Genomic DNA, 22,581 nt, shown 5'->3' with positions numbered 1-22,581 from the left:
CTGGGTGGCCACGCACGGCACCCTTGGGCAGAGTCCATCGGGTACGTGGTCACTCCTGCCTGCTGCCTCTCTCCTGCTGAGCTGGGCTTTGGCATAAAGGCACGGCCAGAATGCTGGCCGCAGCCTCGACCCTCAGGGGCTCCTGCCTCGTGCACCCCTAGGCCAGGCCTGCCCGTTTCCCTGGCTCCAGTCCTCTGCTCTCCCCACCACCTCCCCAGAGGTAGAGCATCAGGGTGAAGCAGACAGTCCATCTTCTCGTCACCTGAGAGGAACTGCTGGTGAGCATGCCCAGGAGTGGCCTGACCGCCTTGTCTCTACCAGGCAGCAGCTGGGCACCAGTGTTAGAATCCATGGGGCCCCTTTCCTGATGGATGCAGCGCCCCAGGCAGCCCTATCCTGCTTTCCACCTGCACCCCTACAACCCAGCAGTGAGGTCTTCTGATGCTCACTCAGCCCTGGCACTGCCACCTGAGACCCCATGAGCAGGTGCACGATCACCAGCCCCTGAGCCCCCTATACCCAGTTCCAGCAGGATCCATACTTGGGATCCATACTCAGGATCCACATTTGGAATCCACACTCAGGGTCCACACTAAGGTTCGCACTCAAGAGTCACCACCACCACACAGGTGGGGACCGCTGCCACCAGTCCCGTTTTGGGCGGGTCACCATCCCCCCTCCCCTGCCCAGCTGAGCACCATCCCCTACCATCCTGCCCAGTAAGCCTGGGCTCCTATAGCAGCCCATTCCCACAGCCTCAGCCCCCAGGATGGCGGCTCTCATGAGCAACACCAGCACAGAACAACAATGAGCACCTGCTGCTTGCTGCCCTGCCTGCTGGGTGAGACCTAGTGACCAGCCCACCTTAATAAGAGCCCCAGAGACTAGGAGGGCCCGGCCTCATTGGAAGAAAGGGCTGGACCCAGACCGAGCTGCTGACCCTGAGTCTGCCCACCCCCAAGGCCTGGGGCCAAGGCCTGCACAGACAGCAATCCTTGAGGTGGGCGTACTCCCAGGCCCAGGGGTGTCCAGAGGAGGTGTCTCGGCTCACTCCACTTGGGTGGAAGGCCACATGGCCTTTCCCTAGGTTGGCAGGTGGCCATAGCTACTCCCACCTGGGGTGTCTTTGGGTCCAAGGACAGTCCTCAGTGCATCCTAGCCCAGTGCTGCACACCAGGGGAAGAACCCCTGCCTGGCCCAAGAGCAGAGAAAAAACCAGGCCCCACTGGCATACGCCTGGGCCCAGGTTAGGCTGCTAGGCACCACCTTGGCCCCTTTCTCAGATAATGACGGGACTCCTCCCGGTGTGTCTGGCCCCACCACCACTGCGCAGCCACACTCTCCAGAACTGGGATGAAGGCCACCGGAGGCCCATAGGCCCCCTCAACGCCCAGGCAGGGCTCCCCAGTGGGCTCTCTCTTCCCCACCCTGGTGCCCCCACACCCACTCCTCCCCACTGGCCGGGCACCTGGAATCCCTCCCTGCGTTCGTCTTGCCGGCGGCTTCCTCGCCTGACGAAGAGTCGTCCTCGTCAGATTCCTCGGACTGCAGGTCCTCCACCATGGAGCGCAGGGGTCCTGGGGAGGGCCGTTGAGGGAAAAAGAGAGGAAGAGGGGAAGAGAGGGAAGGTGAGATAAGGGGGTGCAGGGCCCCACCTGTGCCAAAGAGCCCCTTCCACCCCCAGGGCCAGAGTTTCTTGATGCCAGGTTCCCTAAGATGCACCCACACAAACCCACCTCGGAGGTTCCTCTGGCCAGGTGGGGACTGCCGCCCATCTCCAAGCACTGCCCCTGTGGCCACCTCCTCTTTAAAGGACCCCTGGCTCCCCCTGCCCCTACCTTCCTGGCCTTGCTCACAGGCCTCCGGCCCCTGGCCTGAGACAGGCGCGCGGGGCCCCTCCATTGCCAAGGGAAGGACAGCCCCCCTCTCCTCTGGGCGCTGGGATCAGAGCTCTGCCTGGAGGCAGCACGAACCAGCCTCGGCCAAGGAGGGCAAGATGGCCCGAGGTGTGGACCACACAACACCGCCCCTGCCCACCCCCTGTGCCCCTACTCGAGCCTGCCCAGCCCCCTGGCAGTCCCCTCAGCGGCTGGCAGCCCCCTCAAAGGCTCCCAGCGCACCGTCCTCCCCTTTCTCCAGAGACATTCAGTTCCAGTCCCCTACAGACGGCATCTTGGTTTATATTCCTGTTACCAAGGCAACAGAGGGACACAAAGCCCTCAATTACCTTGGTCACATGACCCCGCGTGGCAGGTTCCCCCTCCCTTCCCCATAGATAAGAACCCTTGGAGAGACTGTGGGCTTGGAGCACCCCATCCCCCAGCCGCCTCGGGATTGTGTCTTTATGTCAGCCCCCCACCCCAATACGCTCACCTCCCCCAGCGCTCCCCCACTCTCAAAAAGGGCTCCAGGCCATGGAGGAAATTCTCAATGTGATCCACCAGAAGTGCTTCTGGTGCGAGGGTGGGCAAGGGTTGGCTGGGCCACCTCTCCACAAGCACCCCAGGAGGCCTGCAGGGACCAGGCTGCCAAGGGGACCCAGGGTGGAGCCCTCGGCTGGCTGGGGGCAGCAGAGGCAAGAACCTTGCATCTGGTAGGACTGGAGAGGAGAGGCCCAGTAAGGGCAGGGCCCAGGTCGGAACAGAGCCCTTCACCACAGACCCAAAGCCCAGTTCAAAGCCCTACTGTGCAGATGGACAAAGCTGAGGGCCTGGGAGAGGGACAGCTGGTGGCCGGGTGACGCAGGCCAGTTTGGGAGGCCCCACGTGACAAAATGCATCCTAAAAGGAAGCCCTGGGGCAAGTTCAGTGCAGGCTGGAGCCACCCTACCCTCAGGTTTCTCCAGTTCTGGAGGCAGCTTTCAGACTCTTGGGTGTGCATGAGCAAGCCCCCAGAGAGTCAACAGCTTTGGGAAATTCCTCATGAATACGTTGCCTCCATAACAGGTCCAGTGCCCTGCTGGCCCCTGGGGAGGTCAAGGAGCCTGTCACCCCCACTGACTCCTTGCCCAGCACGCACCTTGGCTGTGGTTCTGAGACGGCTCAAAATCCGAATCTGAACTGGAGTCGGAGCTGGAGCTGGAATTGGATGGGCTCGACTGGGCGGACTTCACCGCATGGCAGGGCAGGGCGGGGCAGACAGGAAGAGAAACAGGACAATAGTCAGCTTTCAGACTGAAGAGAAGAGAAGGAACGGATGGCCAAGCCCTTGGGTGGCAGAGACAGCCAGGCAGGATGTCCTGATGTGCACTCAACAGGTCACCAAGGTGCCAGCACCCTCCAGACGTGGCCCCACCCCGCCTCCTCTTCAGCCCCAGGACGCAGCTGTCTGCATTCAAAACACAACCAAAGACCTTTCTTATCTCCCTGAAGGACATTAAATCTCTGGCCCTTGCTTGGTTCTCCCGCCTGCCTGGGCAGGAGGTCAGGGCTGAGGCAGGGGCTGGACAGCTTGTGTGGCTGCTCACGTGTGGGCCCTGCCCACTCCGTGGGAGCACAGCTGGAAGGTTGAACAGGAAAGGGGGATAACCCCTCATCTCCTCACAGCCCTGAGGCTGAGTAGTGACAAAAAGCTGTCTCTTTGCCACCGGGTGCCCCTGAGGTGACAATGAGCCTGTGGGTCAGTGACATGGTGGACATGGTGGACTCGGGCAGCCCCACTGCACCCAGAGCCAGTCACACCCTCTCCTCTATCTCCTGCAGCCGGCCACCTCAACTCAGCCACCAGGGGGCAGTAAAAGCCTACACGGGGACTCCGGTCCCTGGAGAACAGGGGGTGAGACACCTGGGGCCGTGGCACCTCCCACTCCAGAGACCTGCATGGGGAAGGGATCTCTGAGCATGAGCCAGGATGGGGCGGTGTCTGCGCTGGGCCCTCAGGAGAGAGGAACTGACAGGCTATAGGGCAGCAGAGTACAAGTTGGGCCTGGGGTGGGGCCAGTCTGGGCTGTGCTGGGCAGAAGGGCAGAGTCCACAGCTCAGCAAGTCCGCTGGCATGGAGTGCCCTTGAGGGGGAGCTGAGCAGCCTGGCACCTGGGAGGAGCCGGGAGGCAGGTGGAGGTGCCAGCAGTGTCTCCTTGATCCTGGCTGAACCCCGGGAGAGAAGACCCCCAGAGAGGAGTCCCGGACCCAGGAGACCCAGGAAGGCACAGGTCTCTCCTCTCAGCAGACCCAGAAAAGGAGTCGCTGCCCAGGGACGGACACTTACCGACTGAAGACTGAAGGGTCCCCTCCCCTGGGCTCTGCCCCACCTAGCCTCCCAGCACCACTGCCGACATCTCCCCTGGCCACCTTCACACTAGTTCCTGGGGACCCTCTCCGGGAAACCAGCCCAGATGGCCAGTGTCTGCTGGCAGGGGGGTGGGCACCACAGGCCAGCGTGAGCCCCAGCCCCAACCACAGGCCTGAAGCCACAGAGCCCTCCTGCACACAGACTCCTGAGTTCTTATTCTGGCTCGGGGTCCCCGCCTCTGAGCCTGGCTTTTCACCAACTGACCAAGGCCCCACCTTTAAGCTTTAGCTTCCCCATCTACTGAACAGCTGCCCTGCTGGCCCTGCTAAGCATACACGGAAGTCGAGGTCGAGACAGGCTGGGGAGGGTACAGGCCAGGGCAGGCCAGGCGTGGTCCCTCAGCCACACACAGCCCTTTTCCTTCCACATGAATACAAGGGGTGGGATGGGGGAGGGGAGGCCTGGAAGTGGCTTCCATCCCAAGAGCCTAATGGTTCCCGAGGGTCAGAGAGCCCTCAAGAGGCTGCTGTGAGCACTGCCGAGGCTCCGGGGCTCAGGCCACATGGGGTGTCCAGAAGGAGAGCAGAGGGCCTACTGTGCTCCCCATACTCTGGGGCCCGTGACTGAAGGGACCCCATGGCCAAGGAGACCACAGAGGAGCAGCCGGAGGAGCTGGGGTCCTGGCCTGGCACACAGATGAGGATCTGTGGCCCCTTTGCAGGCCGAGGGGGAGACTTGAGTTCCATGCAGGGTCAGAGTTTTCCGGCAGTGACACCATCAGCCTCCAGAGAGGGATGGCCTGAGACAGGCAAGGGAAGCTGGGGGGTGGGCCGGATCTGAAGGCCATCTCGCCTCCTTCACCATGGACATTTGTGTCTCCCCAGGTTCCGGGTCAGGACATGTGAGTCACCATCCAGCAGCCTCTGAGACCCCTGGGGTCCTGCTGGAGGCCCAGGCCTCAGCTGCAGGATCTCAAACAGCCAGGACTCATGGTTCACAAGTCTCTCAGGGCAGCAGACCTGTCTCTTCAGCAAGGAGAAAACCCCAGGCTTCCCAAGCAATGTCAGCCTCAGGGCCCAGGCGGCCAAGGCTAGAGACGCAGGTCTTCCACCCAGCTCACCTGAGCGGGCGGAGGGAGCAGCCCACAATGGCGCAGGTGCTCAGGGCCACCACAGCAGGATGTCAGGGTGGACACCCAGGGGCAGGGAGCCAACCCTCAGCTTGGGGACAGGGGAAGGAAGGTCTTCAGCTCTTCCCAGCACAGGTGCACCAGCCCTGGGCACAGAAGGCCTCAGTGGAAGCATTCGAGGTGGACAAGAGGGAAGGATACCCTGTCCAGAGCTCCAGTCTGAGCAGACGGAGGAGAAAGATGCCAGATGGGGCACCTGAAGAACCTCCAGTAGCCAGTGGGCGGCAGGGAGGGCCCTGGACATCAGAGAGACATTCTGGGGTCTTGTGCCCTTAAGTTCACTGGCAGACAGTCTCCTGGATACAAGAAGCACTGGGCGTACAACATCATCAGCCACATGTATGTCCTCATCAATGGGGATGGACTGTTACCCCTGGGCCAAACTGTTACCCCCAGACACTTCTAACAAGGTGCCCCTGGAAACCACACACTCATAACATCAGTGCTACTGACACAAACCACCTCTGCCTTCATCTCTGGGAACCACTTTCAAAGTCTCAGTGGAGGTCTGAGCAGCAATGCTGGAGGCAAAGCTTCTGCCTTTGAGAGTCAATAAGACGCCAGGAACCGTAAAAGGTCACTAAGGGCTGGGGTTGGTGATATAAATAAGGGGGTCAATCACTCATTCATCCATCCATCCATCCATTCAACCAACCATCCATCATCCATCCAACCAACCAACCAACCAACCATCAACCATCCATCCATTCATTCACCCAACCATACATCCAACTATCATCCATCCAGCCAAGTTCTTCTTCTCTAACTACCAGAAGCCATATAGCACACAGAGATGACATGACCCTCCAAGGCCAAAGAGGTCTGCCTAACCAATCAACACCTGGCTCCCGTCTCCTCTGTGGCTCAAGCTGTCTCTGATGGTGACCTTCAGAGCTGTATGAAAATGCTGCCACAGGAGGAACCCAGGACCTCTGGTTCCCAGATCAGAAAGTGGGATGAAAACACACATGGACACCATACCACCAGTGATGGAGAGGGTGCCCTGACCAACTGAGCCTGTGGCACCCTGGGAAGGTGTCGACGGTGGGACACAACCACTCATGGGTGAGTGAGTCCCCGCCCATGCAGGGGGCTGCCCGAAGGAGAGCTGTGAACCCAGGTACCAGGTGTCATGCTCTACCAGGACCCCGTGTCCCCAAAGAGTTCTCACGAGGCGGCTGCATCGCCCCCGACACAGGAGGAAACTGAGGCGTGGTGCAGCACGAAGGCTTGCCCAAAGCTCCACGGAGCAAGTGGGAGCCCAGGGCCCTGCATCCCAACCCCCTCATCACCTTCGAGCAGCTCAGAGCCAGCAGAGGGGACAAGAACAGGCTGGGCAACAGCAGAGGACGAGGGCGGGGTAGGTGAGGAGAGAAGGGAGAGGAAAGAGCTGCCTCACCTCGGTCTTGAAGGAGGCCTCGTCCTCCGAGTTGGACTCTTCCACTTCTGGGGGCTTTTTGATCTCCCTGGACTCGTTCTCGGCCTTGACCTTCTCCCCTTTGGCGCTGCCCTTGTCCTTGGCCGGCTTTTTGTCCGAGAAGGAGGAAGACGAGGTGCGGGGCGAGGTGCTGGGGGCGCTCCTCGACCCCTTGGAGCTGCTCTTCTTCTGCTTTTTGGCGCTGGGCTTGGGTGAGTCGGCAGTGGCCGGCCTCTTGCTGGAAGACTTGGGCGGGGGTGGCGGTGGGGGCCCGCCCTTGGGGGACATGCCCTCCAGTTTGGTCTCCTTCAGGGCCATCTTGGGCTCCTTGAACGCAGCCTTGGGCGGCGGGGCCTTCTCCTCCTTGGGTGGCCGGCCCTCGCCCAGCTTCCGTGCCGCGTCCTTGGCACTCCGGGCCTGCTCACGCTCCGGCTCCTTGGAGGTGCCTCGGCTCTCTGAGTCCTTGCGCGGCCGCTCCCGGTGCTCCTTGGTTGCCTTGTGGGCCTTGCAGGCCTTGCTGCTCTCCTTGCTGGCGTCCTGCAAGGCCAGGCAGGAGGGGGACACAGTCACGCAGCATCTCAGGGCTGCCCTGCTCTGCCTCCCCCGACCCCTACAAAGTGTAATCCACCTGATTCAGACTCAGCTAGAGAAAATCTTCCATAAAACTTTGAAAAAGTAAGGCAGCAGGTGAGACTTTTAAATGGAGCTGTCCCTTAAAGCTACTAGAAAGTGTCAGCAGGTCATGGGCGGCTACAGGCTAAGACTCCCTGAGGGATTCAAGAAGCATGCAGGTGAGTCAGATACACACAGGCCAGCCACACCGACCATGCCCCTCAGGGGCCTCAGGGAGTCAGAGGCTGCCAGGCACGGGGCTGGGGGCACCAGCAGGCGGGCCCCTCTCCTGTCCCCACCAGAGCCAGGCACCTCCTCAGGTGGTCCCCAGCCCTCCTGGACAGCCTGGCCCCAGTGCACACCAGCACAGGGGCTCTTTGATCTCCCTTCGATCTCTACAGTCATATTTGCTGAGTGCCTGCTGGGTTTCTGGGTGCTGTGTATGAAAATTGGCTTCTAGAACCCAAGCCGCCTGGGCAACTTTTCTAAACCATGTGTAATTCCAGGATCCCCACCTCAGAAATTCAGAGGGTTGAGGGTAGAGCCTGAACTCTGGCATCGATGAGCCAGGTTGGGGGGCTCCCACTGGAAACAGAGGTGGTGAGCAGCCCTGAGTTGGGCCTCCAGGAAGGTCAGGTTGGGGGGCTCCAAGAGTGTGCACCTGTGCTCCCTCTAAACGGGAGCACGACCACCTACCTCACCAGGCAATGGTGTAGGACAGGCAGGGCAGTCAGGGAGCATCCAGTCCCCCCACCCCCAGGCAGCCAGGAGCCCCATCTGACACCTGGCTGTGCCCACGCCCTGTCCACACCTCATCAGCACCTGCCGCACGGCCAGGGTTGTGGGACAGGCACCTGGACTCGGCCCCCGACCCCGGGGACAGGCGCATGGCTGGACCAGGGCTCTCAGGATCCAAGGTCACCAGAAACCAAGAGCTACCAGAGTAGAGGAGCAGCCTCACTCTAGGAGCTCACCCCACGTGCTGAGGGATTTAGGTGAGCCAGGGGAAGGCCCAGCAGCTGGGCCTCTGCTTCCTGTGCTAACAGACCTGGGAGCAGCCACAGAACCCTCTCCGCAGAGAGCCCAGAGATGGCACAGCCTGGCCACCTGCAATCTACTTGAGTCCCACACCAGCACCAGAGGCTCAGGGGCAGGCCCGTGGGGCCATGGGGCCCCCATGCCTCCTAGAGAGAAGTCGGCCCTGTGCCCCTCACGTCATCATGGTAGTGGGAAGAGGTACTCACATCACGAGCCTCCCTTTAGAAGCCTGTCTGAATGGGTACTCCTGGGGGGCTGGCTGTGGAATGGGGCCTGTCTCAGGGCTCCACTCCCAGCAAGCAGCTCCCCCAAGGAGGGAGGCAAGAAACAGAGCCCCCTGCACAACTCTGGCCTATTCCTGCAGCATCCACATGCCTGCCTGGCCCCCCTGGCCCTAGCCCCAAGACATGGAGTGGAGTCCCCCAAAGGCCAGGTCCACCAAAAGCCCCCCAGCCCCGGTCAGCAGAGCCTCCCGCCATCCAGGGCCTGCCCATCTAGCAGAGGCCTCAGAGCATCGCCTCCTCAGCCGGAGCTCCGTATGGGCTTCTGGGAGAACAGGCTCTCTGAAGTGACACGCTAAGTCTGGAGTGTGACGCAGAAGTTCTTGGGGTGAAACCCACCACAGTCGTGTCCTCAAAGCCAGCAAGGACCCCAAATGGCTAAGAGACTAGTGTTGGAGAAACAAAGGCCCACCAGACTGACTGGCCGACATTGGACAAGGAGAAGTGGGGTGTCTGAAGCTACAGGTGCCCTGAAGCGGACCCTGTTCCTCTCCTAGGAGGCTCTAGGCTCCCCTCTGGGGGGGCTATGGGCAGGAACAGGACCACCAGGGACCAATCCACCTGGGGCCACAATAGCCAGACTCCCCAGCGGCCCCGGGACCCCACAAGGACCCATGCCATGTCTCCCCACCCCCGAGCCTTTCTGCCAGTCAGCCCACAGGTCCGGACAGCAGACAGCCCATCTGGGGGAAGTGCCAGGGCCTCCTGAGCTGCAGGAAGAGGATGATGACTCCGAGGGCAGGACTGAGGGTGTCTGTTGAAGAACTATATGCAGCAACCTTCGCAGGGACCCCCTGAGTTGCAGCATCTGGGGCTGCAGGAAGACGCTGGACCAGGAGGGGTGGAGACGCAGACCCCAGCTTGCAGGCCCCCCAGCCTGCAGGCCCCCCGAGCATGGCAGGTGCGACTACCGGTATAAGGGCCCCAGGGGTCTCAAAGACCTCAGCAAGAGATGCTGCCAGCAGCCCCTGCTCAGCAGGCCACTGCAATGTCCTCAATACCCAGAGGGCACTTCCTAGGGGACTCGCAAGTGACATGCCAGAAAGAGATGGTGATTCCCGCACTTCCCACTCTGTGCGGACCTCTGGACAACTGCAGGTGACTGAGACAGAAGCTGTCAAGATTGTGAGTAAGAATTTTTCTTCCATATAAGTCCCATGAGGTTCAGGGGAAGACCACAGATGCCAGTATGGGGAAGACCCCGGACCCACACTCCATACTTGGAGATTCTGGCCTCACGTGTCCAAGGGACTTAAGTCAGACAGATCTGAAGATTCAGAGATCTAGTGGCCTTGTGGAAAGTGCCAAGAAGACCTTGCCCAGGTGACAGGGCCTCCTCCAAGGCTGCTGATGAGCATCAGGCTGTCAGACAGCCTGAGAGCTCGACCTGCCCTGCCTTGGGTGCCCCAGGCCCCTGACACCCGAGCATGAGTGGAGCAAGAAACCTGCCAAGATGAGAAGTGGATAAACTTTCGGGGTGGGTGGTAGTGAATGATCGGCAGCTCCCCTAAGAGCCAGGCGGAGATCGGTCTTGGGGACACAGCTGTGTTAGGCGGCTGCAGGACAAGATGCACACTTGGGAACTTCTGTGTCCATCGCGGTACCAGCCCGAGGGCTCGAGGCCATGCTATGACAATTCAGAGAGGGAACTGTTGGGAGGGCAGAGCACCCTCTGCCTGACTGGCTGAGAGAAGATGATGAAACATTTCTTCTTGGGGCAAATAGTGTGCTTGCCCACATGGTTCCACCTGGCCCTTCCCCCAAGTAAGCTCTCTGCAGAGAGCTGCTGCCAAAGCAGAAAGCGGAGCCTACAGCAGCTGAGGGAGGGGCGCCCAGCCTCACAGAGAGGGTGTCTGAGCTGCGCTACGGAGCAGCAGTGGACATGCTTGGTCCACGGCCCCCAGCACACGAGCCTCTCAGGGTCTGTCCCAGTGGTCCTAGGCCCTCTGACTCAGTGGCAGGAAGAATAGGGCAGGCTCTTTGGCCTCAAGAGGAACAGAGAGAAGCCTGCGATCACTTGGCTGTCCATGAAGTCAAGACGGCCAGTCTCCTGACCAAGGGGCAGAGCAGCCAGGAGGGCAGAGATGAGCTCTGAGAGGAGGCCAAGGGAGCGAGTCCGGGGATGGAAGGTCCAGCTCTGACGCGGGGCGCCCTGAGCCGGGACTCACCGCCGGGCCCCAGCGCGCCCCCAGGACTGGGCCTGCCGCCTCACTAACCTTGGAGCCGTGGGATGGTTTGGTCTTCTTGGGGTCAGAGAAGGCAGAGAGTGGAATTGTGGGTAACATGGGGTAGTCGGGGCTGGGCCTGGACACCGTTTCTGCTCCTTCAGGAATTACCATCACCTAGTGATAAAGAAGAGACAGATGTTATCAATGGGCAAGGAGGCAGACTGGAAATCCCATCAGCAAGAGGAAGCCGGCTGTGGGAGCTTCCCTCTGGGAGGGACCGGGCGCTGAGCACTGGAGCCAAGCGGGCTGGGCGGAGAGCGAAGAAGCCGGGTCCCAGGAAGGCTGAGTGTGGCAGGCCTGAGGGCCGGCTGGAAGACGCGGAGAGTGCAAAGGAGCACGAGGAGGAGCCGAAGCCAAGCTGCCCCACACAGGCAGGGAAGACAAACCAGAAGCACGGCCCGGACAGGTGGAAAGCCAGCCAGACACCCAGAGCAGGCAGTGTGGTAGAGGCAGCACCCAGGTTCTGGGTGCCGACTCCCTCTCTGGTCTCAGGCGGGTGAGCTGGACAGACAGGGGGCGCATGGCTGGGCTGGAGGAGGGAGGGCTGGAGTACTGCCGGGAAGGGCTCCGGCCAGGCTCCTGTGGCCCCGGCCGAAGTGGGAGAAGGCTGAGGGCAAGTTCTCAAAATACTGACAAGAGCGAGCTGACACTAACAGGGGCCAGCCACTCAGAGGGAGCCTTCCAGACGGTGATGAGCCAGAACAGAAGAATAAAGTGCACACGATGATGAAGAAGAAAGCATTTAGCTTGGTACAACAGGTACCATGAACAACTCTGAGAACCTGGGGTTCCCCAACGAACCCCAGCTTTCATCTGAGGAGGCTGAGGTCACACCCGGCCACAGCTGTGGGGACGCCGGGTTGAAAGGAAGGCGGTGGGGCCCGAGGCGGCGCTGCTCGTGGGAGCCTGTCTGACCACCGCGCTCTGAAGCAGGCTCCCAGAACATGTTGGCCCCGCCAGGTGCCCAGGGATCATGCCCTCAGGGGCCCGCACACACGAAGGCCACTCGGACATGACTGAGTGGGCAGCCTTGGAGGATGGCAGGGCCATGGGAGGCCTCAGTTCATCCACCTGCAGCCCTTCTCCTCCTTTCGTTACAACATCTCCTATCCCTTCAGAGGAAGGTCCTAGGCTGACCCAGTCCCAGGACACGCGTGACTGCCTCCCGTGTCCTTGCCTCACGGTGAAAACCGGGGAGCACGTGGCTCCAAAGGAACCCATCTCACCACCTGCTGCTGAAGGAGCCTCTACTGCTGTGCAGCTCAACTGCCGACGGAGCCAAGGATGAGACACACCGCTGGAGGCCAGGCGACCACCTGGCCCGGCAGGAAGTGGCTCAGGTCACTGCCGAGGCCGTCTGAGTGTCACGCGAGGAGCGACAGGGCTCACGGGACCCCATGGAAGGGGCTGCACAGAGAGCAGTCCTCGTGGCTCACAGACAACTCGCTCCTCCAGTTCTTCCAGCGCTGATGTAGACATCAACACAGGTAGCCTCCAGGGCTACCTGCCACCAGAGGGGAAAGGCGGCCCACCTGGGACCCAGTGCCCCAACACAGCGACCAGAGACTGGGACTCAGGACACGGGAGCCACAGCCCCCTGGAGGTCTCGGGTGGCTCCTAAGAACAGACAGCACTGCTCTGCCATCAGCCCGGAGCCTGAAGTCCACAGCCCCAAAGGGCGAGAAACTCCTGGGCAGCCGGCCAGCTCTCCGGGCAGCCCCCCAGGGCGAGGACAGCATTGGGTGGTGCAGCGCGGCCGCCCGGCCTCCCTCCCTCCTGGCACCTCCTCCCCCACCTCCTGCCCTCTGGTTTTATGTGTTTGGATGCTGCTCACTGAGCCTTCATCTCCTCAGAGCAAACACCCTCCCATGGGCAGCCGGAGGCTCAGTGCCACATCCTGGGCCCTGAGAGGCCCGTGGACACTCTGTGGCTGCCTCCCAGAGAGCGGTGACCACGCAACCTTGCGGGGAGCACCGGGGAACCGCTGGGGAAACACTCTGGAAAGCATCTGGCAGCGACGCCAAAGTAGAGAGGCAGAGCTGGGGGAGGACTGCTGTGCCTGCCAACTTCAGAGCCAACATCTGTGTAAGGCAACCCCCCATCCCTGCTCCGTGACTGGACTCTGTCAGCCGTCACGTGCAAGATTAGGGTCACACACTCATCTTTTATTCAGGACACAGCAGACCTTAACCACACATCCTGCAATGAAAAAGTGATTCTTTCATATTGTTTAAAAAGTTTATAAAAAGACCCAACTGAATTAAGTGAACAAGAAAGAAAGACTGCTCCCAAGAGCCAAAGAAAGCCAAGCTAAAGGCACCCACTGGGGAGGTGGGCCTGCCCTCACCACACACACACAGGCTGTCACAACTCCAGCCCGACTCCTCCATCCCAGGCACAGCATGTCTGGTGTGCTCAGCCCACATCCCCTGCCTGGCACAGTCCAGCCTACCCCCACACCTCAACAAGTGGGCACCCCACCCTGCTCTCCAAGAGCCCTGACACGTGCTCCAGCCCCCACCACCATACCAGGATCGCTGGCCACACAACTCCCTACAGAGAGCTCCCCCTGCCACCACACTGGGATCACTGGCACACAACTCCCTACAGAGACCTAAGTTCTGAGAGCTGACACTCTGACCAGGCCCGAGTCACAAGGACAAACCCCCAGAAGCCTGCATCAGCAGGGAACCCCCCAGATGACGTAGCCTCTGAGTGGCCTTGCCAATCCGGTTAAAAACTGGCTCCAGCTGAACGCCAGGCTGGGAGACTGGCCTCACACCCACTCCTGCCTCCACCCACCTCTGTGGAGGAAGATGCTAATTACCCACAGCAATAAAAAGCTTCAGGATAACTAAAGTCTAGTCAGTCATTTGCAACAGACAACGCCCTGGTACAGGCTAGGGATGCCTGGGTCCTCTCCAAAGCTGCTGGGTGCCGCCGTACCACCTGCTCCTCAGCGTTTCGGGCGCCCGACTACACACTGGGAAGCCCTGGGTGCCCCCAGCACCATCAGGCGCCATGTCAGGACCACAGGGAGTGGCGCACTCACCCCGCCGGCCATCAGGAGCTTGTACCGGAACTCCACGGTGGGGTTGTTGAAGGTGAGCTTCTCGCAGCGCAGGTGGTTGACGGGCGGGTTGCCCTCCAGGTTCAGGAATAGATCGTAGGTGAAGCAAACCTTCCTCGGCTCCTCCTTGAACAGAGAAAACAAGGAAGTCCATTTGGTGGGGCAGGAGGTGGGGACAGCCAGGGGCAGGTGGACACGCTCCCTGCCTTCTCTCCCCTCAGACTCTTGTCTGCTCCTCTGTATATGTCTGCCCATCAACCTGCTTACCCAAAATAAATTAACAGATTGTTTGTAGAAGACCCAGCAAAGCAGGCTCCATGACAGAAATAAAGATCTGGGTGATGGTCTCAGCTGGTTAGTAAAGCAGTCGATCCTGCCAACGGTGGCCACAGCCCCACACACATGCCCCTCAACCCTCACAGTGCTCGGCCCACAGACGGGGAAGTCGCTCCAAGATGCACAGCCACTAAGCAATGAGGCCGAGCCTGGCCAGGACCCGACAGCCTCACCCGCAACCCCCTTTCCCGGGAGGGAAATTTCTCCAAAGACATAAAATTGGCCAACAAGCACATGGGAAGCCACTTTACACCATTAGCCACCAGGGAAATACAAATCAAAACCACAGAATTCTGCCTCACCCCTACTAGGATGGCAATCATTTTAAAAAAGGAAAATAGGGACTTCCCTGGCGGTTCAGTGGTTGAGACTGTGCTTCCAATGCGGGGGATGCAGGGCGGATCCCTGGGTGGGGAACTAAGATCCCACAGGCCACGCCAAGATTTAAAAAATAATAATAAGTTTTTTTAAATTAAAAAAAAAGGAAAATAACAAGTGTTGGCAAGGAAGTGGAGAAGCCAGCATCCTATGGCACCGCCAGTAGGAATGTAACACAGTGGTTCTTTTGGAAAAGTGGATGAGAGTCTCTCAAAATATTAAATAGAGAGTAACTACATGACCCATGGGTCTCCTCTGGATGTTTACCGAATAGAAATGAAAACACACATTCACATAAAACCTTGTATGCTGATGTCCACGGCAGCATCACTTGCTATTGTCACGACGTGGATACAACCCCAGCGTCCACCAGCAGGTGGCTGGATGAATGTACTGGGGTTCAGCCGCACAATGGGATGGTATCTGGCCACGGAAAGGAACCAAGCACTGACACGTGTTAAGATAGGGACGGCCCTCAACATCACCATGCTCAGGGGGAGAAGGCCACACAGGATATGGTTCCAAGTGCATGAAGCGTCCAGAACAGACAAGTAAACCCCGAGACGAGAGTGGCTTCATGACTGCTAGGGGCTGGCAGCAGGGGGTGGGGGAGGGGGTGTGGAAGCTGCCAGCCACTAGGGAAGAGGTTTCTTTCTGGGATGATGAGACTGCTCTGGAACTAGAAAACTGTTATGACCACACAACACGGTGAATATACTCAAAACCACCAACTTTGTGTGCTTTAAAAGGTGAATTTTCTGGCATGTGAATCATACCCCGAATGTTTAAAGTACTGTCTGTGGGAGAGAAGAAAGCAGGAGTCTGAGGAACCAGCAGAAGCTTCTGAGCAGTTGAGAGGAGGTGAGCAAGGAGAACAGGTGGGTGAGGGTTGAGGGAGGAGGGCAGGGCAGCCAAGCCATTGCACCAACATCCCTGGGCCCAGCATCTCCCGGGCCCGCCTCCTTTCACCCCTTCGTGCCGCCAAAGCACACCAGGACCCCAGCCACCCTGCCATCCCTGGGCTGGCAGCGCGAGGTGAGCCTGGTGACCAGGTGATGCTGGAGTTAGGAGAGGCATGGCTGGCTACATGGGGGCAGGCTTCTTAGCAAAGGGGGCAAGAATGAGGTCCCGCAATTGCACGTGGACGACTCTGCCCCTCAATCCAGGCCACAAAGGTAGAAGGTGCACTTGCCACATGAAAAAGCTGTGGGCCCTGCCCTCTGGGAGCTGCCAGTCTGGGGAGGAGACCAGCAAACAGGCTCTCTCAAGCCAACACTGGGGGATTGAGGTGACCCCGACCTGGCCTCTCCCCTGGCAGCCCTTCTCCCCTGACCTGGCCAGCTCCCCTGCAGGAAGAGTGGGTTCCTACTCCAACCACCTACAGCAGACTTAGAACAGTCCCCTGCCCGAAGTGGACATGTGACCTAATCTGGGATGATGAGATAAGGGAGGTCTATCGAGGAGGGCTTCCCCCCCCAGGTCAGAAATGACACGGCAAAGAGAATGTCTCAGCATGTCTCAACATCTCTCCTCTTCCTGACCACCTGAGATGGCACACCTGGAGGCCAGCACCAGCCACAGGGCAGGCATGGAGGGAAGTGAGAGCGCCGCAGACAGGAGCCCCGGCCCCCCAGAGCCGCTCGTCCCTTCCTGGGCGAGGCTGCCCTCCTGAGCCTCAACTTCCTCCCCAGCAACACGGGGAGGACGAGCTACAGCCACAGCGCAGGGCTCCGCACCACCCAGAAATGAAACCACTGTCTTCCCAGGAAGAGGCTTGCCGAGGGCACATGGAGACATGGGACCTACAGCCACAGGATCCCCCGGGTGAGGTAAGGCTCCCAGGGGTGCTCCCCAGCTCCACCCACTGCCAAACTTGGCTCCCAAGGCTCAGCCCAGGCCTTCCTCTTGCCTCTGCCCTCTTTGGTGACCCCTACCACACACACACAGAGTTGTAGCCTGGTGGTACAGCTCCAAGGCTAGTCCAGCTGCCCCCACACACACTCTGCCCCCTCAGCCAGCCCCTCCTCCTCCCGCCACCCCCTCCCACTCAGCAGCTTCTGCTGCAGCCCCCTCTCAATCCATGGACTTTTAACCAGCCCTGACCATCCCCAAACCCCTCCTTTAACACCCGCCAAGGGCTGCCCTCCAACAGCCTCTGACCACTATCCTCGATCATAGGGTTCATCACAGTCTGCAGGACGCACATCTGTCTTCTGTCCCCATGGAGCAGCACTGAGCAAGCACCAGTGTCTGCTGGACATGCCCACGTGCTCATCAGTCCTGCAGAAATGTGTCGGGGGCCTGCCGTGTGCCCACAGCACACCAGGGCTGAGGAGGGTCTCCTCCCTCCTGAGCTCTTGGAGCAGTGGCCACACTGATGGGACATGGACACTACTCTGTAACACGACCCTGTGCAGTATCCCCACAGCCAGGAGCTCTTACTGTTCCCATTTCACAGGTGAAGATGCTGAACCGGGGCCAGAGGACGTGCCTGGTACCCCAAGGTTGGTCGGCAGTGGGCCAGCATGCGCTCCAGGCAGGTAGTGTTCTCTGGAACCCCTGGCTCCCAGAGCGGTTCCCACACCCACACAAACTCAGCAGGGCGATGAAGCACTGGCCCAAGCAGCGCCCAGGGGTAGTTCCCTAGGACACCCGGAGGTGAGTGGTGACGAATAGAGCTAGGGGTGGCGTCTGGGCTGGGCAGAGACCTCCCCCAGCACCTGGCATGTGCCCTGCAGCGGACACGGGCCCCAACACACACTGATGACCGGAGCTCCCTAGGGACAAGACCTGGGGCTGGAGAAGCTTAGAAATTTCCAAGTGGACGGTGGACCACTTCCAGCCCAGTCACCAGGAAACCAGTCTCCTGAGAAAGCTGAGAGACAGGTAGGACCATGGCGCCTGGGAGCCGGCAGCATGTGAGATGAGAAGAGGCCAAGTTCAAGTTGCACTGGGAGGCAATCCCAGGAGTAACTCCCTTAGTCATTACCCTGGGAGCCCGGAATCCCTGGGGACCCCAAGGCTGGCCCCAAGTGTTCTCAGGCCAGGTCCTGCACTCCCCAGGTTGGTATCTCTCTCTGGCCTCAGCAAACTAAGATGTGAAGGCACTGGCCCAACTGGTGCCACTGCCCAAAGCCAGGAGCACGCGCACCTGTCCACAGCACTGTCCAGGCAAACAGCCCCCAGCCCTGGACCAGCTGACTGAAGCTCTGGATCAGCCCCTGTCGACCACCTCAGACCCCTAGGGCCCACTCCAAGGCCTCCTCCCTGCAGCTGGCAGGGCTGGCCTGGAGGATGCCCCACCACCCCCTGCCCACTGCCGCCTCAGGTCGTACAGAAGACTCGTGCAGAGCAGTCTCACCAGCCGAGGAGGACACTTGGTTCCTAAGAACCCTGAGGCTGTTTCCTCTGCCCACGCTGGCCCCAGGGGCCTATTTGACATTCCCATAAGAGGCCCCAGGGTTCCCACATTCCCTGAGCTTAAAGGAAAACCAGGTAAACCCAAATCTGATCATGGCCCAGACTGCTTGCTGGGCTGTTGTCAGAAACATCCCTACAGGACCACAGCTTTTAAAAACACTTTGCAAAGAAGAGAAAGGGAGAGAGAGATGGAGAGCAAGAAGATTTAAAGAAACGTTAGAGAGCAATTAACAGCAATGAATTGGCTTTATCTGAATCCTGATTTGAACAAATTACTTCAAAACATGTATGTGAGACAACTCGGGCAACTTTGACATTACTGAGTATTTGACATTAAAGAATTATTGATTTACTGATTTCTAGATTTGATGATATCTGTTAGGGTTTTTTGATTAAGAGCCTTATCTTTTCCAGACACAGACTGAAATCAGAACCTGATTCAAGGCTCTGCATCCCCAATGAGGAGATGAAACGAGTGGTGCCTGCAGGTGAGTCACTGCTGCCGTTGGGGGTGGTGCTGTGAGGTCTGCTCCACTCCCCTCTCTACTTCTGTACATATTTTTTGGTTTTCTATATTTAAACATTTACATATACACAGCTGGTCCCACCCCAAGCTTCCTTGCAGCTCTGCATCTGAGAATCTACCATCTAACCACTACCTATGTGAGCCGACTCCATCCTGCTACAGGGGACGAGGGTGAAGGCAGGCCCAGGGCCACCCTTCATGCCCCCACACCTCCCCCAGCCCAGGATCTTCTGTGGCAGGTGCATGTCTAATGCTTGGCCTTATCATCGGCACTCCTGCCAGCCCTCCCCCACCCCAGGATCCTCCGTGGTCACAGGTGCACGTCTAACACTTGGTTCCATCATCAGCACTCTGCCAGCCCTCGCCAGGAATGGGCAGTTGGTGGGAGGCTTTACATGGCACTTTCATCCTCCAAAAGCTCTGAGAGTTCGTTGCTGTTTTCACAGCCCCTCGGGGGAGGAAACTGAGGTTTCATGGCATTTGATCATTTGCCAAGGTCACACAGAACCAATAAAGGTGAGCAGACACCGGGTGGGCATACTGCAGCCTTGGGCGTGTGCAGAGTCCCCTCTTCTGTGCTCCTCCGGGCCGGACCACGGGTCCCCAAGCCCAGGCTGACCAGGAGGGGGGCTTCCAGGCAGCGGGAGAGAACTGCTGATCGCCGGGGAAAGAGACGGAGGAAAGCAATCCCTGAAATCCCACTGCCAGGTAGGCAAGTGTTTGGGGAGGTCCACAAAGGCAGCTTACAGGATGACAGCGGCCCGGGGTGGGGAGGGCGGGTCCATGACAGCTGGTGTGAGCGAAGGGGCTCACCGCGCCGGTGCACCAGAACCAGCAGGGCTGAGGGCACTGACACAGGAGGGTCCACAGACACCAAGGCTGACACCGCCTCTCTCCCTCCTCCCTACACCCCCACACTCACACACACACCACAGTTGTTTCTGGAAGACTGGTTATAGTAGTTACTTCAAGGAAGTAGGCTGGAGAGAAGACTTCAAACCCTTGCAACCTGCATCTATCACCTTTGTAGTCACAGGAAGAGGAAAACTTTTAAAAAGTGTTAAGGAAAGCAGTGCACCGTGGGCTCCAAACCATGGACTCTGGGATCTGAGACAGCTCAGATGTTGAAAACAGCTCTGCTGCTGCCTTGCTGTGTGACATTGGACCTGCCACTCTACCGCTCTGAGCCTCGGTGAGAGGAGGGAAAAAATTCCCAGGGTTCTGGGTGCACAAGGGCAGGCGGGAAGAGAGGCTGTGATGTTGGCCAGCACCTCGGTGTGGTGTGGTGTGGTGGCCATCAGACTGCCCAGGAGATCAGGAGGCCACCCAGCAAGTGAATGTGGGGACCGCCAGGGCTGGGCGCAGGGGACATGGTCATCTTGTATGGAAACAAGTGCCCTCATGCTGGAAGTTAGCTTCGGTTATCTGGAGTCCTAACAATCTAACACCAGCAGGAGTGGGAAAGGAGCCAGCAACATGAGCACACATGTAAAATGGTAATCTGATGAAGAAACTTGGACAAAAATGATCAAAAAGAGGAAAGGACGAAGCATGGGGTAAGCCCATGGGCACTTGGAACTCAAGGGGACCCAGCCAGGTGTCCTTGGTCTCCTCCCTGGGCCTCCCTGCCCCCGTATAAGATGCCTCCACCCTCAGTGCTGTTGCAAAGAGACACAAGAGTCAGATATGCAAAGATGCAAACAACCTCTCAACCCGGAACTGAGCCAGTCTGACCCCAAGAGAGCACCCGGGCTGATATGGACAAGCCCCTCACTACTGCCTCTACTCTGGGGGGTGACCATGCAAATAACTCAGTGACACCTCTTCTCTGGCTCATTCGCTCTTTGGAGGCATTTCTCTCCCGGGCTCCACATCTGCCCTCTAGGAAACACAGATGCTTCTGGAGTCCCATGCAGAGGATGCTACAGGGAAAAACTGAGCATACGGCTGGCTGACAGCCCCCTGACCTTCCTTGGTCTCCTCACACAACATGCCCTCTGTCCTGACACCTCAGTGATCCACCAGCAAGGCCAGGCCCCCGGGATCTGCCAGCAAGGTCCTCAACGCAGGGCACAGGCTGCCCACCTCCTGAGCCCAACACGGCCGCAAAGAGCCAGGGAGTCAAGGGGCTGTGTGGAGCAGGCGGTCGCCCTACTGGCCCCTGGGGTCGAGGGCCTAATCACTCAAGACTCGCCCTCATCTGCCATCTCAGTTCAAACTGAGGTCAGGTGGGGAACGCCCGAGCAGTCACCACCAGCAACCTGGACACCCAGAGCCGCGTACCCTCTGGGGGATGTGAAGGAGGACCTAGGGGCTCAGTACTGCCCACAACAGGCCCTGGCCCCCCAGCACAAGCCAGCAGGAATGTCAAAGACATGCCTCTGAGGGCTTCCGGCTCAGAAGCTGGCCTCGCGGTTTCATCTTACTTTAAAAAAAAAAAAACAAAAACCTCTTTCTGAAGAAAACCACGCAAGCTGCCTAATAAAATGTACTAAGACACCCCTTTCTGTGACTTCAGTTAACGGCATTGGAGAGAAGTCATGGAAAGTTAGTGATGGTTAGGGCTCAGTGTCCAAGAATAGCCTGTTGTGGGGGCGGGCTGGAGGGCAGGGAGGATGTCTAATATTAGCAGAAAACAACTGGAATAAATGTCTTCGTGTTTTACGTCTCTGAAAATTGGGCTGTCTCCTGAAGTCAGCATGCACTCTTTTTAAACACAGGTTTTTTTTGTTATTTGTTTATTTTTTGGCTGTACTGGGTCCTTACTGCTTTGTGTGGGCTTTTCTCTAGTTGCAGTGACTGGGGGCTTCTCTTCGCAGTGGCTTCTCTTGTTGCGGAGCACGGGCTGTAGGTGTGTAGACTTCAGCAGTTTTGGTGCGAGGGCTTAGTTGCTCTGAGGCATGTGGGAATCTGGTTCACTGACCAGGGATCGAACCCATGTCCCCTGCACTGGGAGAAAGATTCTTAACCACTGGACTGCCAGGGAAGTCCCCAGCACACACACTTGACGTGTTTCTCTTTCTCCCCGCCAAGTATGTTGTTAAGTTGACAGTACATCTCACGGTGAAGGGAGGCAGAGACCAGAGGAAATGGGGTCAAAGTCAGCTTCGGGAAAGATTTCACAGTCCAAACAGCCCAGCTGAGGGTTCGACACCCACGTGTGACGAGGCCAGCGTTCATTCCCCAACAGACATCGCAGGGCACAGGCAGGGGCCGCCAGCCAATGTGAGATGCAGGAAATGACAGAGCAGGAGTCTCTGAACTTAACCCCTTGTCTCCACCTTATCGCTGACTCTCTTCTCCACCCTCTGGTTTCACCAATCACTCCAAACCAGAAACCCAGGACCAAGGGACAACCAGCTTTAATTTGAAAAAAAATAAGATCAGCTCCCCTACACCTGCTCACAGCCGAGGCCAAGCCCCCAAGTGCCCCTCTCATGTGACCCCTAGACACCGACTCTGCTTCCCTAGGACACAGACAGGTACTTCCAGCCGCTGAGTTCCTCCCAGGAGGAGCCGGGTGTGCCCTGCCATGTGACTGTGCTACCGCAAGACAACCTGGGACAGGAGCAGGAGAAGCACCTTGGCAAGGCCACAAGACCTCATGTCCAAAGAGGCAGATGGACCTAGAGGTCACAGAGATCGATGCCTCACTGAAGGTCTAGAGCACACCCACCTACCACACACAGACCTGAGAGGCCATTTTTTAAAATTTATTTATTTTAAGCTGTGCTGGGCCTTCGTTGCTGCTCATGGGCTTTTCTCTAGTTGTGGTGCAAGGGCTTCTCAACGCAGTGGCTTTACATGTTGCAGCTCTCAGGCTCTACAGCACAGGCGTAGTAGTTGTGGTGCACAG

The 22,581-nt window shown here is 58.7% G+C and overlaps 1 protein-coding gene and 1 long non-coding RNA gene across 4 annotated transcripts in view; one reads left to right on the top strand and one right to left on the bottom strand.

Moving 5' to 3' along the window:
• The window catches only part of MLLT1 (MLLT1 super elongation complex subunit), a 63,665-nt gene that overhangs the window by 4,162 nt on the left and 36,922 nt on the right, over window positions 1–22,581 (bottom strand). For 2 of the 3 annotated variants that reach the window (XR_014056519.1, XM_081499384.1), the window contains exons 4-8: window positions 14,048–14,191; window positions 10,984–11,109; window positions 6,819–7,373; window positions 3,019–3,106; window positions 1,469–1,577 (exon numbers count right to left, since the gene is read on the bottom strand). Coding sequence is in view for 2 of the 3 variants with exons in the window: in XM_081499384.1 (XP_081355510.1) it covers window positions 1,469–1,577; window positions 3,019–3,106; window positions 6,819–7,373; window positions 10,984–11,109; window positions 14,048–14,191 (1,022 nt within the window). In the remaining variant the exon portion in view is untranslated. The remainder of the gene's footprint in view (window positions 1–1,468; window positions 1,578–3,018; window positions 3,107–6,818; window positions 7,374–10,983; window positions 11,110–14,047; window positions 14,192–22,581) is intronic. The other variant, XM_081499386.1, reaches the window with a different exon arrangement.
• Window positions 5,849–21,231, top strand: LOC145509886 (uncharacterized). The gene is made up of 9 exons (XR_014056520.1): window positions 5,849–5,995; window positions 6,289–6,484; window positions 15,529–15,640; window positions 16,329–16,608; window positions 17,238–17,437; window positions 17,518–17,665; window positions 18,614–18,687; window positions 19,172–19,433; window positions 19,756–21,231. It is a non-coding gene; the product is annotated as an uncharacterized LOC145509886 (long non-coding RNA).

This window comes from Giraffa tippelskirchi, chromosome 6 (genome assembly GCF_054371585.1).
Source record: "Giraffa tippelskirchi isolate mGirTip1 chromosome 6, T2T-mGirTip1v1.2.pri, whole genome shotgun sequence".
Lineage (NCBI taxonomy): Eukaryota > Metazoa > Chordata > Mammalia > Artiodactyla > Giraffidae > Giraffa > Giraffa tippelskirchi.
Note: the sequence above shows the minus strand (reverse complement) of the source record. Positions and strands in the feature narration are given on the sequence as shown.